The following is a 19,535-nucleotide window of genomic DNA, read 5'->3' on the forward strand; positions in this document are numbered from 1 at the left end:
AGGGTACCCTGCAGGGGTGAGAGGGGATTTTCTAAATACTGCAATATATCTTTGTCTCCCCTTGGTCAGTGCATACTGTTCAGTTCCCTGGTCTTAGTTTCCGTGTGGTTCCTTGCCAAGAGTTAGTTGAGTTAGTTTTGTCCTTATAATCCTGTTGGCCTATGGCTTTTTGCATCGGCTGAATAAAGGGCTAGCCTTTTGTTAACTTCCACCTGCCTTCCTGTGTCTGCATTTGGGTTCATTTGGGTTGTACAATTTATGGATGTTAGTTATGGAAGTTATCCGCTAATTTCTGGTTAAAAAGACAACAACATGGCAGTCTAACATGATAACACTGAGGTCTCAAAATGCAAAATCCAGAAACCAGTGGGTGAACACATACTGGGCATAACCTTCTTCTCATTTACAGTGAGCTTCTTATATGGCTATATATTTGGTCTGACCACTAGCAACTGTGTGTGCATTCACAATAACACTTTAACCTGGACAGAAAGTAAACATCATCGGTATGATTACCTGTTAGAGTGGCTCAGGGTAGGTCTGTCTTGGATCATAAGTCATGTCAGGAATGTAGGGCTCATGGAGGTCGGGGTCTAGCGGCAGGGTGTCCAGTGGCAGATCAGCATAGCCATATGGGGGGTAAGAGCCATCTAACTCTGAGATGCAGACAGACATAACCTGAGTGACTGGTGGTTTGTATTTTTCAAACTATTCAAAATTAAAAACACTGCTCCTAGAGTTACAATGAGGATTTTCTGTCAGCACTATCAAATTAAAACCTTCAGTTCACCTCCATTATGGCTCTTAATTTTAAATTTGTTTTGGAAATTTTAAATGCCATCCCCACACAAACATGGATACATACTGTTACAGTTTCATTGTATCAGATTGTATGATGGAGGGAAGTATATAGACCAGGGGTAGGCAACCTTTCTGATGATGAGTGTGTTGAAATTTAAATATATATACTTAGTGCTTATTTGATTATATTGTTTTATGTATTTTAATAGGAGAGGGCCAACTTTGAGTGTAAACCAGGTCGCAGGCTGACAGGAAACTGCATGCTTTTGCAGAGCTTATGAGGTGAAGACAGAAAGTGAAAGTAAGCAGTGTTTTGATCAAAACTTAAAATGTGTGTGACGTGCAGCGGACATATATATATAACCAGGCTGGCACTGCTGCTTTCAGACCTGAGCTTGTGTGTTCGTGTGTTCAGGTCTCCGTTCCCGGGAATGTAAAATAAAGATCATTTGTTTGAGCTTTGACCACTTTGAGCCGTGTCTTTCTTTGCCGTGAAGAATACAAAGAACTGGATTTAATAAGTGCCATCTAAAATTTCCTCAGAAGTCAGTGTGCCATATGATTGCATTAGCAATAAATTTAATAACGCTCTGTATTAACAGTTACACACTAGATAGAACCACTTTACAGAATTATATTTGTTCACAGATTTTGGCAGCTATCAGCTATTATGAAAGAAAAAAACACATTTTATCCATAACAACAAATGAACTGAACAACAGAAAATACAAATGCTATTTATGGTCTCCTCACAACAATGATAAGAAAAATAAACTGGGCCAATACGGCATGTTTGTTAATACAGAGACACACATGTTAATGTGATCTCTGGTCTCCCACTCAGAGACACAGGTCTCCCAGTGTCCAGCATTCAGAGGCTACCTGAGGACTCGTGAGAGAAAACCTGCTCACACAGACATGTAGAGCCAAATACTGTCAATAAGGCCTCTGCAATGTTCTGAAGACAGTTAAACTTGTCAGGTAGTGACGTCCAGCAGGTGAACATGCAGCTCCATGAACACACACAGGTAGTGACAGCTCCTGAAGCATTTGAAGTGTCCGAATGTGTAAATTACAACATCGCTTGAAAAAACTGCCAGCTGGCAACGTCCCTTTCACCGGTAGGCTGGGTTATTTTTAGCCAATTACAAGTTGAGTCTGGTAATTGGAGCTGTTAGCTAAGATACTGTCATTAAGAAGCGGCACAACTAATGTTTCTATGCGCGATAATTTGCGATGTGCACCGCTGGCCCGGCCATTTATTTTTTAAAGCACCTCTCAGATTAATTCACTGCGTGTCGTGTCCAGGGCTGGACTGGGACAAAAAATCATCCCGGGCATTTTGACTACAGACCGACCCACCAGGTATTAAAGCCATAAAGCCTTTGAATGAAAACAGACGCTGTGGTGACAGTGATGTACAGTCTTGTTGGTATATGTATGATTTCTATACATTTTACATCAGATAAAAACTTTGGTTGTAAGATTCAGATAATTATTTATTAAAAGCGAAACATTTTAAATGAGAATAAGAAAGAAAAGTATTTCTTTGTGCCCCCCTCTCCCTGTTAATGCCCTACCTGGCCCCCTGGCAAAGCTTTGCTAGACCCGCCCCTGCACAGTTACCAGCTGTCAGCTACATAAAAAAGGATCCTGGTGTTATTTGTCTCTCAGAAACAGTTCATAACTTCAACTCATTCATGTCACCTAAAAGGTAAACCTGTTTCTCCATCACCTGTTCAGCTCTGATGGTTCAGTAAGGACATCTCCTGGTTTCATCTTCATGTTTCCCTCTCACCACATATCTAAACCGACATCATGACCAGCAGCTTTACAGCTGTGGCTCCAGCAAACATCAGCTGATACTAGAAATTAATATTAAATAAATTCTAACAACAGCTGATCAAGCTTAAACGTGCTGCTGTTGTTTAGCGCGACATCCACTGGTTTCCTCTTTCTGGCGCAAAGTGGACGATAAATAAACAAGAGAGACGATCAGCTGATCATTGATCAGATTCATGATTAAAGTAGAAACAGGAGAGGGAGGGGGAGAGAATGAGAGGAGAAGAGGCAGCTGTGCAGCGTAAAGACAGAATAACTTTTTCCATTGTAGCTGAAGTCCAGGACAAACTGTTCCTTTTCAGCTCAATACGAAACGCGTAATATTTTCTCTCAATACCGAACGATTCCATTTTTTACGGGACGGTTGGAAACTCTACTAACTAACCTTATGAATAAAACAAAGTTCACTATCAGTAACATCACAGCACCCACCCAGATATATAGAAACTCCGTCATGCTAGCTAGCACAACGAAAATAAACTGCACCTAAACTTGGTTTATATCTGACCCAGATAGACTGCAGCTCATAACTTCTTACCTGTAGCTCAGTTCACCTGACACTCGGACCGGCGGCCGCCTCGGGTCTCTCCTCCTCCTGCCTCCCCTTCCCTCATCCACCCTCTGGCCTCTGTGGAAGCTCCGCCAGAGCCACCACCAAACAACTGAGTTATTTTTACACGTCAGCCAGCACCTGGCCAATCCACCACCTCTCATTGTTCATGCCGTTACAAGAAAAAAAGTCATCGGCCCATAAAAATCACCATCGACCCACCGGTATGCCTGATGGCCAGTCCAGCTATGGTCGTGTCATCAGTTAACCCTTCGCGTGCCAGCTGTGGCACGTGTGCTCAGGGTTGCCGACCCCTGATATAGACAGAGGAAACTTTTTTAGCTTCCATTTCCCCCCTGCTTTTCTTAGCAATCATATTTTTTCAACCATCCCCTCTTCATCATCCCCTGAAGACGGCCGTAGTGATAGAGAGCACAGAAACAGCTCTCACTAAAGTCATCAGTGACTCACAGAGACTTTCAGTTTTAGTTCTACTATTTCACTGCTGCCTTCAACACTGTTGATCATGACAATTTCATTCAAAGACTTCGTGACTCAGTTGGTTTAACAGGTCCAGTTCTCAGTTGTTTTTCATCATATCACATCGAATCATATCATATCAAAATCTCTGTTTTAATTAGCAGTTTTAAACCTATATATAAATATTTTCTCAGTGGTTCCTCAAGGGTCTATTTTTTGTTTATTATTCTTTAACCTTTACATGCTTCTTCTTACTACTCTCACAAACAATCATCTAGCCAATCTTATGTTGATGATATACAATTGTGCTAATATTTTTTTTCTTCTGATGATTGAACCTCTGTTCACAAACTAATGAGGTGCGCCGATGACATTAATTTGTTGGATGCCTCAAAACTTTTGGGAATTAAACAGAGACAGAAATATTTGCTGTTGGTCCAAAATGTTAGAGACTGACAAACTGCTCATATATACTACCCCTGTCTCTGAAACAAGTCAACAACCTTGGCATCATTTTGGAGAGTTTTAATAGTTACATCAAAAAAGGTCACCACAATTACTCTCCTTCACTTACAAATATATGGTTAGGTTAGAAAGGTTAGAAAATTCTAGTCTAAAACTGACTATAAGATATTGGTCCATGTATTCATATCAAGCAGGTCTGTTTGCAGGATTATCCAAATCCTGATGTTCATTCAATACGTAGCAGTCAGAGTTCTTGTATGCAAAAATCTGACCATATTCCCCCAGTATTGAAGTCACATTGTTGGCTCCTGTGATCTATGTCCTTTCTTTTGAGTGGTGGTGTGACTACAGCACATTTGAGAGAAACAGAGGTGAATGTTGGATCTACGGACAGGTCGGCCACTGAAGGTATTTATTAGTGGAAAGTGGTATAGCGCTAAGAAAAATAAAGAAAATAAGCAAAAGATGCACATTTTGGAGGAAAAGATAGGTAAATGGAAAGACAATTAGCAGGGAAATTTGATGATAATACATTTAAAGAGATTTGTTGGCTTAAGGGTAACCTTCATGAAATTTATAACAGAAATGCGGAGCATGCAATCTTTCATCTTAAAACAAATTTGTATGCGAATGGTGAGAAGACAGGCAGACTATTAGCCAGACAACTTAAGCAAATAGACAACCAGAATGTTATCACGGCAATTAAAAAGGATGATAAATTAGTTATATCCTCTTTGGAGATCAGCATGATTTTTTAAAATATTTTATCAAGACTTATACACGTCTGATAACAAAGTAAGTATGGACCTGCTGAACACGTTCTTTGATAAAATGACAATACCACAAATTTCACAGGGGGTAGGGACACATGGGAAATTCCCCTAACAGAGACAGATGTAAAGGAAGCTATCCATGCAATGAAAACCAGAAGGACACCGGGAATCTCAGCTCAGCTTCTCAGCAGTTTTATCACAAATTTATAGATTTGCTATGTTAATTTTTAACTTAAGTATAACATGAAGCTTTTGGATATGGACTGCTTCCTGTAAGTTGTATTTAGGCAGTAATATCACTAACTCCAAAAGGCGATTTAACTGATCCAGGTATTTACAGAGTGATAGGTTTAACCAATGTGGATTGCACAATTCTATCCAAAGTATTAGCAGCAAGGCTGGAGGTTGTACTACCACAAAATATTCATAAAGATCAAGTAGGGTTTGTCAAGAATATAATATAAGCATAATATGAGGAGATTACTACTCCTGCTGTGGCTAAACAGAAATAACACAAATCCTGTGTTGGATATATCTTTAGATGCACAGAAGGCTTTTGATAGGGGCCAGCTTCCCCGCTGACCCCAGCAGGCCTGGGCCCCATCAAGGCTATGGGGCCCAGGCTCATCTGGACCGGGGCCCACAGCAGCCTGGGGCAGCCGGCAGTTGTGATTTGGCGCTATATAAATAAAATTGAATTGAGTTGAAATGGCTTGATTAGGCAAACATTGGGCAGGGAAGACTGATATAGATTGGATTTTAATAGAACAAGAGCTTGCATCTCAGTTCACACCAATCGATATTTTATCACCAAAAGTAAACAAACAGTGTAAGATACAAAATCCTACTTTGAAGTTTTGGAAAACACAATGTGCTCTGAAACACAATTTTCTTGTGCATCAAAGTACTTACCATCTGGAAGATACGTAGGCTCCAAAGGAACTGCAGTATGGGCCTGTGAAGACATTGTTAGACATAAATACAATAATACATTTTACTCGAAAAAAGTAAAACATTACCTATTATTTAAATGTAATACATTACATCACTTAGTTATTCCCCAGAGGAATCACTGCATAATATGGCCTGAGATGTATTATCACATAATTAGCCTTTAACAGTATACACCTTAGGCCACAGTCAAATAATAAAATTAATTAATAATAGAATCTGATGACTTCCAGTTATACCACAGCAAGTAAATAATATTAGTAGATCTAAAAGGAGACAGGCATGCTAAGTTTCTGAATCTGTCAAGTCAACTAGTAATTATCTGCCTTTGCCAAATTTTAAGAAAGAGCAGGTTGGAAGTTAGTCCGCAGATGATTAAGACAAACCGAAATGAGGTTAACACTCTTTAAGAGTGGGTGTGGCTTTTGTGCCAACACCTCTGCACACAAAAGCACACAGACATCCACAAACATAGGTATTTTACCATTTCCCAGGCAGCAGGGTCATGCTTGAACAGCGAATGTGTAAGCTCCACTGACACTCTCTTCCTGTAGTCGGAACTCTTGTCTTCTGAAATGCGGAACAACACTGCTGCGGCATAGGTAGCTGCAGGGAGATGGCAGCATCAGTTATTTACAAACAGAATTAATTATCAAGTCCTTTCACGAATGAACATATTTTGAGTGTAAGGAAGCTTCTGTGTTACAGAAGTGTATATGCATATAGATCCATGATGGACTGTGTTCCTAAACCTCTGGATGGGGCCTGGGATGTTGAGAGCTCTGCACAATATCTTGACTGCACTCTTTTGGATACAGACCTCCAATCTTGTTCCTTAAATCTGCCGGAGCCACTCTTCAAGTCTACCACTGGGACCACTTTGGACTTTACCTTCCACATCTGCTCCAGATATTCCTTCAGCAGAGGGCACTTTTGGATTTCGTGGTAGTTGGTGTAATGTTTAGTGGAAGTTTAGTGTTTAAATCGATGACTGTTCCAGTCTGCACGCCAGATATCCTTGGGCAAGATGCTAACCCCAGGTTGCTCTCCGATCCATCTATTGGAGCTTTAGTGTGTGAATGTTAGATAGAAAGCACTTAGGAATGTATAAAAGTTCTGTATGAATAAAGTGCTTTGAGTGCTCAGGTAGAGTAGAACAGCACTACACAAGAACCAGTCCATTTACCAGAACTAGTCCAGCTGTTGTTGGATAGGATTGCCACATCTATCACAACTGTGGTTTTCTGCTCCTTGTCTAGTTCATTGGCCTACAGCTGCTTTTTTGTCTGGAACTTGTAATCCCACAGGACCTTAATCCTGTTCATCTCAGCAACCATTGGTAGTATCTTGGTGTGTTCTTGTCCATATGCTGCACAAGTGTTCCTATATACTACCCCAGACATTTGGTTGTGCTTCTCAGTGTATAAGGTCCCAGCTTGAGTGTTACATCATGCTACCATTAGTTGGATAGCCTCCAGGGCACCTATGCACAGCCTGGGTCCTAACAGGTGTGTTAGACTCCAACTCTGTGCATCTGGTGCTTATGACCTGTTCTTGTGCTGCCATGATCGGAACCTTTTTGCTTTTAGTTCAGGCTGGTAGGATTTCTTGATGTCTGCTACTTACTCTGTCAATGACCCATAGCATGTAGGTGCTTGGCCGTCCATAACTGCTGCTCTTCCTCACCTTCTGTTTTCAGCTGCCTGAGGCATTTTTGGAGCAGATTGGTGGATTCTAAATGTTTCATCCTGGACTCATCCTGGCTCTGACGTTCACTAATCCTCATGGCTCAAGGTGCTGGACTTTGGGTGGAGACCTCAATGCACCTCCTATGGTCATCTAATTATTCCTGCTGAGTATGTGATGACTAGTAGGGTCTATGTATTCATGGCTTGGATTTTCTTCATAGCATTTATCTGGGTTCTCAAAACCTGTCTCATCTTCTGGAGCCATTTGGCTGTTACTGAGATTTGCACATTGTCATCATAGTTCATATTGGCATGTGGGAGACCCAGGTATTTGTAGTTATCCTGTATGTCTGCTGTTCTTTCCCTTTACAAATCCACCCATTTAGTCTGCATCAACGTTCCTGTCTTTGCATCCATTCAGCAGAACATTCTTGATGTGAGGCAACAGTGCTAACCAGCACCACCATGCTGCCTCATTTACAATTCCACTTTACCTTTTCTTTTCTTTCTTTTCCTTTTTTATTATTATTTTAAGGAGCATAAAATAATCCAGAAGAACAAGGGGCTGAAGGAATATCTGTAGCAGATGTGGAAGGTAAGTCCAAAATAGTCAAAGTGGTGGGAGGGAGCTATAGATATATCTGAGGTATTTTAACGGGCACAATTGGCATGGCCTACTAAATGACTCATAAGCTACATTTCCAGTTTCACCCATTATTAAATGCAGCAAATAGCACTCATGATACACTGACAGGTTTTTCCCACATTCACCGTTTTACTACCAAAAAGCCTTGAGCTTCTTTTTTCTTAACTTACAAAAAAATAAAAAGCCATAGTGGAAATAAAAATTGAACATAACGTCTTTGGTGTCGGATGAATTTTGTTGTTTCAAGCAACAAGTTTTTCTCCTGCTAAATTTTCAGAACCTACCAATTCCCTCGTTGTTTGAGTGCAGCAGCTCCATGAGTGGTGCTGATGCTCCTTCTGCATCTATGAGCTCTGCAGAGTGTTTGTCCAGGGCTAGCTCACACAGTACTCCTGCAGACACTCTTTTCACATTCTCCACATACGAATACAGCAGCTGGACAGACACACACAGACACATAGATACATAAATCCTGACATTTCCCAACACACATTACTTTTTTGGCTATCCTTATTACCAAAAACATTAGTACCTAAATCAGTGCAGATGCTTTGTATAGGTGATTGAGGCTTGTAGTAAAAATCATTTTAGTGCTAAGTTACATTAGAAAAGCTCTATATAAGTAAGAGTCCACTTACACACTGATGCCAGTGTCGTGAGAATCCGAATCTGAATTGTCAGAATTTTTAAAGTTGGCTTTTTTGTGTGACGCACACAGCAGGAAACGTTCGCCGTCAGAGGTGTTTTCTTTACTGAGTATACTTTGTGTGTTTTTGCAAGTCTTACTAAATCACAAAGAAGGCAAGATGCACTTAATTCATGTTTGCCATGCCAGCAAGTTCTGTTTGCCCGACTAGAGTGTTTTTTGACACAAGACAGTGATGTTGTGGTTACTGTTGGATCACAAAACGAAGGTTCTGAGTTTGAATCTACTGGCTAGCTAGTAGCATTCTTTTTTGGGTTGCATGTTTTCCCTGTGTGAGTTTCAGAGGTGAGAAGCAACTAAGTACAAATATTTTGTCACTGTAATGAAGTATAATTTTTAAGTATCTGTACTGTACTTGAGTATTATTTTTTCTGACACATTTGAATGTTTTAAAGGAACAGTCAGTCATTTTTTAGGTTATTTAACAGGAAAATATCCCTTAAATGTGTGCCCTTCAAGGATATCTGTCATGTGGACTGGAGCAGCCATTCCAATTACCAGCCTTCTAATTAAATTGGCCTCTTGGGTGCATGTGTTGGTGTACGTGAGTATATGAGCTGTAAATAGTGAGTATGACTTATAGTATAACTCGAGTGCTATTAAAACTGAGGGGACACAAGCATGAGACCCTGGTCAAGAGTGCTCATCTACACGTCTCCCCCCAAACCCTCCATGTCTAAGGTGCATGTAAAATTGAGAGGCAGATACCAGTGAAGACGTGATTAGGACTGCCTTGGCAGCTCTGCCCATTAACCACTGGGTAACAAACCTGCCCCCAAAGGTCCTTTGTGTATGGTTATGTGTCATGAAATGTAATGACTGTAGTGTAATAAAAAGGAGGGACAGATGGCTGCACATCACAGCCAGGAAGGCCATGTGGATGGCCCTACCAACTGTGGTCTATGCTCCACAGTTACACATGTTCACTTTAATTTTTGGAATGACACTATCATCCTAGAGGTATTCATTGAATGAAAGACGAAGAACTCAGCTATGAGGGCTCTGAGCAGGACTCACATTATCTCTGTTTTATCTAGTAGTTTTAGGTACTTGTATAATCTTTTGCATTTAGTCATTTAATATTCATGAAAGATGAAGTTGAAATACTTTGTCTAGAAACATCAGTCTGTCACAGAAAAACTGATGTTCAAATCTACTAGAACAACTTTAGCTGGACATTTATATTTAGGATGGAAATATATGAAATCCTACTGGCTTTAAACTCCACAGTGTGTATTTAGTGGTATGGGAACCAAATGTTTTTAGCAAGAAAGTCAGCAGTTTCTGTAGGAGCCTGTAATCTTAATGACATGTCTGCCTTGATGTGACTATTGTTGTGATTTGGTAAATGGAGTGGTTCTTATATAGCGCTTTTCTACTCTACTTGAGCACTCAAAGTGCTTTATACAACGAACTCATTCACCCAATCACATCCATTCACACAAGCACCTTTTTAAAACTGTTTAGTGCTTACTGTCTGACATTCACACACATTCACACTCCGATGGATGCATCGGAGAGCAACATGGGGTTAGTGTCTTGCCCAAGGATATTTGGCATGCATGGATCGAACCATCGGACCTGCTCTACCACCTGAGCTACAGCCACCACCATTTGGCAGTTTATAAATAAAATTGAATTGAATATGCATGCATGTGAATGTACCTGTACAAACAGTGGTATGGTCTGCATGCTGGCAATCTCCCCTCTGTTTATAGGGTCTCTGGCCAAAATATGAAGCGCTCCTGTGCAGCCCTCTACTATTTCCTCCATGCGAACGCCATCCTGAAACCAGGAAAAGTGAAGAAAGTCATGCATACAACCATCAAGCAAAGAAACAAAGCAGAGGACCTCTAAATACAGTAGAAGAATTATTATTAGACCTTTTGTTTTATTTTATTTTTTGACACATCATTGTTAGTAGGTGCTTGGAGAAAAGCAACATAAATACTGTGATGCCAAGGATTCCCAGCCAAGTGTCAGAGGGTTCCAACAATGTCACTGCTCATGATCAAATAGTTGATCTCAAACATCAACATGCTGTTGTAGTTTTATTCAGCGTTAGTCTCCCACTGTACAAAAATAAGCAAAACTGCACAATTACTTTTAGAACGTTTGCTTCTCTCTCTGCCCCGTAGTTTTCATCTGAACTTCAGCAACTTAAAGCTGCCCTCGTGCACTCCGCTCTTCTTCAGCTTCCCTTCTGTCTCTTCCACCTGCTCACCTGACTTCCATGGGACTCAGAACCTTTAGCTGTTCTCCCCCAAGATTTTGGATGCACTTCCTCCAGATCCCCGGACTGCAAACTCTCTCTCTACTTTTAAATCACATCTCAAAACCCATCTATTCAAAATTGCATACCCTTCATCATGATTCCGTTTTAGTCAATTTTTTATTACCTTTTTTAGCTTTTATACTTTCGTACTTGTTTTTTATTTTTCATATACCTTATTTTTTTTTATTTTTTCGTACTAATGCGAGGTGACCTTGAGGGTCTTTAAAGGCACCTATAAATAAAATGTATTATTATTATTGTTAATATTATTATAATAAAACAGCTTTTATAACTTTCACTGACAAAAAAGTCACAAATTATAAACCTAATGGAATAAAACAAAGATTAATATGAAAAACAGAAGATGAACCATCTAGTCCTCATATATGTTTAGAATAGCTCTGAACTGGCCTTGCCTTAAACCGTCACCATCAACTGCAGAAGTCTAGGCTCAAAAAAACTGAAATCTAAACTTAGATTATTAAATCAATGTCACAGCTCACCTGTGAGCAATAAACATTAAATAACTTGTTGAGATTCAATGTTTGTGCATCAGTAGTGGGTCCTGCAGTACTAAATGATACCAAAGAGAGCAGCTCACTCCAGGTTCAACATTTCTGCTTTATTTCACATTTTATACTCTGCTCTGTTTGTGCGCACACAGCGAATGTGTCTTTGTACTTGTACTACTCATGCATGTCTAAATTCCAACCCCGCATCACAGATGAAACCTGTCAATGCATTCCTGTTATCTTCTTTCTACCTACCCTCATTTCCTTACTTATGTGAAGATTGGTGGCTGAATTTCCATGTGTGTGTGTGTGTGTGCGCTCTCCATACCTGGTATGTGTGCTGTGTAGAGGAGGCATGTCTTTGTGTATCCTGGTGAGCTTTGAGCAGCAGGTTCACCAGTCGTGGAATTGCACCTGCCTCTCTCAGTGATGCCTGATTAGCTGGGCACAGTGCGAGATTCCGGATGAGTCCAACTGTGGCCTGGACACAGAAGAGAGATCAAGACTTGTTTCTGAAGGTTATACATGTAGCAAATCCAAATGGTACATCCTGTTACTGTTTGAGCATTCACTCATCTGCACTAAAGTTTGCTGACCAGAGTGTGGTGCTACATATCTAAGGAAACCACAAGGATGAGAGAAAAAGTTTTCTGCTGCTGCTCATTGATAAAGTTGGGCTGAGGTTAAGCATCCTGACATCAGTGACAGCTCAGTTCTGTTTTGCTACCACTATTAACGCTCTGTAGTTTTCAAGCACTACATGCAGGCTTGCTGATATTTCAGAGGGAGTATTTCCTCCTTCAAAAGTAGATACATGTTATATTTATATGAACGTTCAAAGTTCCCAGTCCACCACACTACTATTAGGTCCAATCATCCCCAGGACCATAGCAATCTTTGCAAACCATATATATATATATATATATATATATATATATATATATATATATATATATATATATATATATATATATATATATATATGTATGTATGTATGTATGTATGTATGTATGTATGTATGTATGTATGTATGTGTGTGTGTGTGTGTGTGTGTGTGTGTGTGTGTGTGTGTGTGTGTCAATTTTTGTGTGGTGGAACTTCAGGTTCAGCCAATATGATGCCAAAAAGTGCACTGCTGGAGTTGTCACTTGAGGGTCATCCCAAAATCTAGTCAATTTTCACAGACACCCATTGTTAGCTATTGTAAAACTGCGGTCAACAATGTAGCAGCAGTTAGATTAAGGCAGATATGTGGACATCCGTTAACAGTGATGTCTACCTGTTACCTGCCCATTTATACTTGCCTGTCTCTAGTCCATTCTCTCACCCTTTAATGAAGCCACTGTGGAGTTGTCAGAGGAAAAAAGCATATCAGGTATCAAGTATTATGACAAATGGTAGAGCAGATGCTGGAGTAGGCAAAGCAGTCAACAGTCCTACTGACACAGGAACTGGGTGAGCACTTCATCAGGCTCCTAAGAGAAAAGTTTCAAAACCTGCAAAGCACGATCATCATGCTGCTGGCCACCTCGCTGGATCCTCGCTTTAAACAAATTGGTTTCTTTAGCCCCAGAATGGCCAGTGAGGCTGTCAAAGGACTAACATCTGAATGTACTACTGTTTTGATGTCCCGGTCAACTCCAGCAGCAGCGTCAGCATCAACACTATTACAGGATGCCGTAGCTGACAGACCTGGTAATTATTTTTACTTTGTTTTGCAGCCAGTCTAGATTACTTATGTGCCTTACACAATCTGTTTATGCTTCTCAGGAAACAAACTTTGGTTATTTAGATGCCACAGTAAAGGAGACCCAGAGAAACCACATCATTGCTGATACCACAGTGGAAGTCCAAAGATAGTTGGCAGAAGCAAACATTCCCAGAATGGAGGACCCACTTCAGTTTGGAAGGGGCAACATAAGATTTATGCCAACTTGTACAAACTTGCTGTGGAGTTCTTATGCCTCATCTGTACTCCTCTGAAAGAAACCCCAGGACAGTTGAACACATTTTGTTCCTGAATAAAAACCGTTTAAAAACAGTTGTTCCCCTGTCATTATTAATTATTTAAATGTTGACAAAATTATTTATTGATAAACATTTGACAGTTAATATTAGGTTCAATTGTATTGTCATGGTATATAGCCTTATTACACCAAACAAAAATAGAAATTTTGTTTATATGAATGAATACATGCATTTAAGATAAGTTGATTTCTTTTACTTGGCAGTCTAAAATTTTGCAACATATTTACCTTCATATTTTATCATAGTAGGCAGTAGCTGAAATTTGGAGAATCACAGCATTTTGAATTCGGTCAGTTAGAGCTCTCCACTGCTTATTGGGCAGTACTCAGGATCAGAGAATGCACTTTTTACACAGGGAGCCGATCTAGACTTCCAGTATCCAGACACAGATCACATACCTCACTTCCTAAAAATAAGCCTGAATTGAGTTGGCAATGCTGTCTGACTGAGCATCAGAAGTGCAACCAGCACTTCTTTGCTTGTGTGTATGTGTGTGTTTCTCTGTGTACCGAATAATGTGTGTACCACTATTATTTGGGTATTAAAGCTGTGACATCCAAAAGCCCCACTGCTGCACTGTGAGTGTGCTTGCTACCAGAAATACTCACTATCACGTGAAATGTGGATTGATTGTAGAAAACAGTCCAAATAGTGCCGTGAACAGTTATGCAATATATTACCTTGTTTATTTATTTGTATTCTTATATCCGACTGTTTTATGGAATTCCTGAAAATATTGATCTTTGAGTGTGTGTTCAGGTGCAGTGGTGATTTGAGATCAATTCTAATATCAGCATTCCCACTGGTGGCATAGATGAAAATCTAATAGTAAAATATACTTCATTGTTACTGTTCACTGTTACAACTTACTGTTTTTATCACGTATTAGGACTCCACACTGATTTTCAATTGGTTACAATTTTTTTTTGTTTTCACTTTTTGACTGGCACCTTCTTTAGATACACCTAAAAATGCTCAGTCTGCTGTTGCAGCATTTATAATCAGTGGGCATTTGTGTTGTGTTGCAGTAGAAAGCAATTTTGCAATCCAGTGTGACCTCTTACCAGTGATGGGAATAACGGCGTTAATAACGGCGTTACTTTCTTCAATAACGAGTAATCGAACTAATTACTATTTCTATTGTTACAACGCCGTTACCATTACCAAGAAGAAAATGTGGTGCGGTCGCATTACTATTTTTCAACAAACAGAAGCCGTCTTCCGCTTACCGCATCTTATATCAGTTGTATGGAAGTAGCTGTTTATGTAAGTAATCTGGACACTACAGCTTTAAGCAGCTGCGCGCGCTCGCGTGGACGGCAATCACAGACGATCACTTTCTGGCACAACACCTGGAGCTAAGGGGGCAAAACGATCGCACGAGTGCTGCTGTTTAACTGAGGAAGAATAAAGTAGTCGTGGTAAGCCAATCACACGACCACTTTAAGATGACAAAGCAACAAGGTGCCAGTTTTTAAATTGTGTTGATAGGCCACGTAAAACCAGAGTCATGATAAACAATATATACGCGACATTTTTTCAGCGAGACCTCTCTGCTTATGAGCAAAACAAAACAAAAACAAAACAAAAACCAGCCCGTTTGTGTTGGTGGAAAAATGCAACATGCCGACCAATCAAAAAATGATACGGCAACATGACATTTGGTTGTTTAAGAAGAGGGGGAAGTTTTTGGAGTGTGTTGTCTTGTGTAGTTAGTGTGTGTTGTGTGTCAGAACAATGAGGCGACTGCTGAATGAAAACAGGAGTGATGCTGTCAGGCCCGCAGGTATCAGGCTGTGATGTTCTCGTTTATAGTAGACAGAAATTATTTTTTTGGAGAGGAACAAATAATTTGTGTGGCATCTTATTGAATGCAGAACACCTGATTGTTATCTATCAATCAAGGTAAAAGGTAAATGGCTGCAAATAACTTTGTTGTTTGCAAAACTTGTGCATATGATATTAAAATCAACAATTTATATTTGCATTTAAAGTTATAAATATGATTCAATAAACATGTTTGTGGCTGTTACAGTAAAAAAAATATTTTTTTGTACTCGGATTTTATGTTTTTTTGTCTGATTTTAGATCAATTGTGTTAATACAGTCTGTCAAAATGAAAACATAACTGTAAATTCAGACACGTAAGGTTGTGCTGAAAAGGATGATGCCAAACAAGGCAAAGTAAATAGTTTTTAAAGGTGAAATGCAGAGGGAAAATCAAAAGTAGTTAAAAATGGCCAATTATACCCTGGACCCCATGGTTAAACTTTTTTTTTAAAGTAACACAATAGTTACTTTTCAAGTAATTAATTACTTTTAGAATCTTGTAACTCAGTTACTTTTGTGAAGAAGTAACTAGTAACTATAATTAATTACTTTTTCAAAGTAACTTGCGCAGCACTGCCTCTTACATACAAGTGGAACTCAATGTCAGATTGAGAAAGGTAAAGGGATCATATAAAACATGAGAAAATCTGGAATGGTATGAAAAACTATCAGAGGATGCAGGAATGGTGCTCTAGATGGGGACACGGTGTGAGCAAATCTGTTGATGTTTTTGTTTTTTTAACAGATTTGATAACATTGTCACTGCCAGTAATGCCTGGCCTAGTGGCACTTCCCCCAACTATCTGAGATACACAAACCGTCCTCATTTCCCCCACGATGCACAGAAGCATCCTCACTCCCTGACAGCTTCCAGGACCTCGAGACTCCTCCAATATGTTATGTTATGGTGGACCATAACATCTTATTATTAAGACTTAAGCACACTGTGGGTATGAGAGGCACTGCCCTTGACTTGTTTAAATCATACCTCTCTGACAGGTCCTTTTCGGTTAACTTGGGCACCTTCTTCTCTTCCTCTGTTGCGGTGTACCTCAAGGATCAGTTTTAGGCCCTATTCTTTTCTCATTGTATTTGCTCCCTCTAGGCGCAATCTTTGAAAAATACAATATTGCCTTTCACTGTTACGCAGATGACATACAGATCTATTTTGAACTTACTAATGAGCTTGCTGTGTCTCTGCATTACTTTCGAGAATGCATGCGTGAGGTCAAAGAATGGTTCCTGAGTAATTCCCTTGTCTTAAACGATAAGAAGACTGAGATTGTGGTGTTCGACAGTAAAATCCCTCGTGTCCAACTTCGTGCTGCTTTGGGTCCCTTTGCTAGCTCTTCCTGTGACTATGTCAGTAACTTAGGTGTATTGCTGGATAGCTTGCTCAAACTCGATAAGCAAGTCAGAGAAATGACAAGGCATGCAAGGGTTGCCACCCTTGGCTAAAAAAAAAAAACTATCAGACAATCAGAGACGACTTATGGACCTCAGGTTCAATCCAAAGGCATACAGTAAAAGAAGATCTACACTTGTAAGATTTGTATTTTTGACTTTTAATCAACTTTAAAGTTAACAACCATTAAAGGAAGCTCAAACAGGACTCCTGTTTGAATGGAAGTCATTGGCGAAGGCTGGGGAGCTTATCCAGGAGATGGCCCCTGACGCCTGAGAAACAGCATATGACTGCATTTAAGAAAGGGAGTGTTTCTAAAAATAGAATCTCCTGGTATAAAATTGTTTGGGGAAAAAGACAGGAAGAAGATGATGAAGGTTTTGTGAGAAGAACATGATTATGTGCCTACAGAGACACATGCAGGTAGCAACATCAGACTTGTGGAGAGGATTCCCTGCCAGAGGAAGTTGTGGAATGTAAGGACTATAGTCAGGGGTGCACATAAGTGGTCTGCAGGTGCTTCACATGTCTTAAAACATAATTGCCAATAATCATAGTTTGTTCCTCAGTAGGTATGGAAAAATAATTACAGATGTCAATTGGATGGTAGTTTGCTGGGGGCTTTCTCTGCACCCTTACTCAACCATCCTGTTTTCCTAGCTGCTCAGGAATCCTGGGATAACTGTACAGGATCAACAGGACCCCAAGACCATACATCAGGAATTCAATGGGGATGTGGCAAACAACATTAGAGACTAACTGAAGGCCAACAGCACAAATTACTATCAAATGCGGGATTTACCAAGAAGATGCTCTGTCCCCGCTGCTGTTATAGGTCTGAACCCCCACAGCCAAATTAACAACTTGGCTACTGGAGCAATTGTCAGCCACCTCCTCTACATCAAGCTGTATGCCATGAGTGAATCACATCGATTCACTGGTCCATACCACTGGGATCTACAGCAACGACATCAGAATGTCCTTCGGACTGCAGAAGTACAGTTGCATGGTAACTAGGAGAGGGAAAATAGTGGCATCAGTTTAGCTCACTGCATTGACCACATTCCATATGGCTGAGAACCATATAATTATGATATAATTATTAATTAATAAATTCATTTTCTTTTGGATGTGATATTTAAACAACTATTTTTATTGTTCCAGAATTTTCTTATTGGTATCTGCGTCAACAGTAACTTACATTTATTTTTATATCAAGAAAAGTACTTAGCTTAGAAATGGGCTTAGAAATGTCAGTGTGTTTAGCCTGTCAAGGGGATTAATAAAACTAAGAAATAAAGAAACAAAACAAAAAACAAAAAAAAATAGATGGCCAAATTTAATGTAATTTGGTAGAGAAGTGGGGCATGGATCAACAAAGCAGTGTAGTTTGGTGTAGGTCTGGTCTTTGTACCAAGAAAAAAACAACTGACATAGGACACGGGTCTTTAAACTCTATGGGTGTTTGAAATGATTTATTTATATATAGAACAAAAAACCTTAAAGATTCTGCAATGAGAATATAAACAGAGTCACAATAGAGCTTTTTTAAACACAAATAGTCACCTTGTGATGAAATGTGTGTGTTTCAGTTTAATGGTAAATGGACTGATTCTTATATAAAGCGCTTTTCTACTCTCCTGGAGTACTCTATACAACATGCCACATCCACATTCACACAAGCACTGTCTTCTATGCTTTTAAGTGCTTTCTAACTACCATTCATACACATTCATATTCAAATGGATGCATCAGAGAGCAACTGGGGGTTAGTATCTTGCCCATAGATTCATTTATTTATTTATTTAGGACAGTGCATGTTAATGAACATAAATGTAAAAAAAAAAAATTACATGAATGTAAACATACCAGATTATAGCCAAGGGCTAATTTCCATCTGTTGTCCTTAAGCATAAAAATAGACATAATAATTCATAAAAATTCATCATTCATTCATAATAAAAACTCCATCACCAAACTTACACATACACACCATTCTGTTCCCAAATAAAACATTAAAACTATACAACTTATACAAGATATTTGGCAGGATATCCTTGGGGATATCTAGGGGTAGCCGGGGATCGAACTACCAACCTTCCAATCAGTAGATGACCTGCTCTACCTGTGGAGTGAAACAATTATGTGAAAAACAATAAGTACAATGTAAGCTCAAAACAGCAGGGAAGTCTAGATTGGAATAATAGTAGTCTTACATAGTACAACACAGCAATGTCTAATGCATGTTGCTATGCTGTGTATACTATTGCTGTTCAGACAAAAAGAAGCAACATGAAGAGGTTGCATTACTGAACTGTGTTATATTCAGGATTCTAAAACAAGGTGAAGATCTTCCTGCTAAATACAGTGCATGTATATACTTATAATAACTAAACTGAACTGAACAGGTAGTTTTACCAATGTTACCAGTTTACTGAATGATTACTGCAATTATTATGCAGGCAAAAGGCCTCTGCAAATACCAAGTGGATTATCAATATGTTGTTCTTGTGCACCTCTGTTCACTGATGAATCACCTTGCAGGCTTTTAAATTGTCTTTCTTTTCAATTTTTACTTCAGTA

General features: G+C 39.4%; 1 protein-coding gene across 4 annotated transcripts in view; it reads right to left on the minus strand.

The window, feature by feature from the left end:
- Positions 1-516: 516 nt before the first annotated feature.
- Positions 517-19,535, minus strand: part of LOC147331871 (junction plakoglobin a-like) — a 118,024-nt gene continuing 99,005 nt past the window's right edge. For 3 of the 4 annotated variants that reach the window (XM_086288171.1, XM_086288170.1, XM_086288169.1), the window contains 6 exons: positions 12,018-12,170; positions 10,568-10,687; positions 8,481-8,631; positions 6,347-6,468; positions 5,824-5,866; positions 517-656 (listed from right to left, as the gene is read on the minus strand). In XM_086288171.1, the coding sequence (XP_086144297.1) occupies positions 520-656; positions 5,824-5,866; positions 6,347-6,468; positions 8,481-8,631; positions 10,568-10,687; positions 12,018-12,170 (726 nt within the window). In that variant the 3' untranslated portion in view covers positions 517-519. The remainder of the gene's footprint in view (positions 657-5,823; positions 5,867-6,346; positions 6,469-8,480; positions 8,632-10,567; positions 10,688-12,017; positions 12,171-19,535) is intronic. The other variant, XM_086288172.1, reaches the window with a different exon arrangement.

Source organism: Aulonocara sp. 'chitande type north' Nkhata Bay, linkage group LG4, assembly GCF_057382095.1.
Source record: "Aulonocara sp. 'chitande type north' Nkhata Bay isolate Kocher_YH1m ecotype deep benthic linkage group LG4, A_spYH_male_GT1.1, whole genome shotgun sequence".
NCBI classification, from domain to species: Eukaryota; Metazoa; Chordata; class Actinopteri; order Cichliformes; family Cichlidae; genus Aulonocara; species Aulonocara sp. 'chitande type north' Nkhata Bay.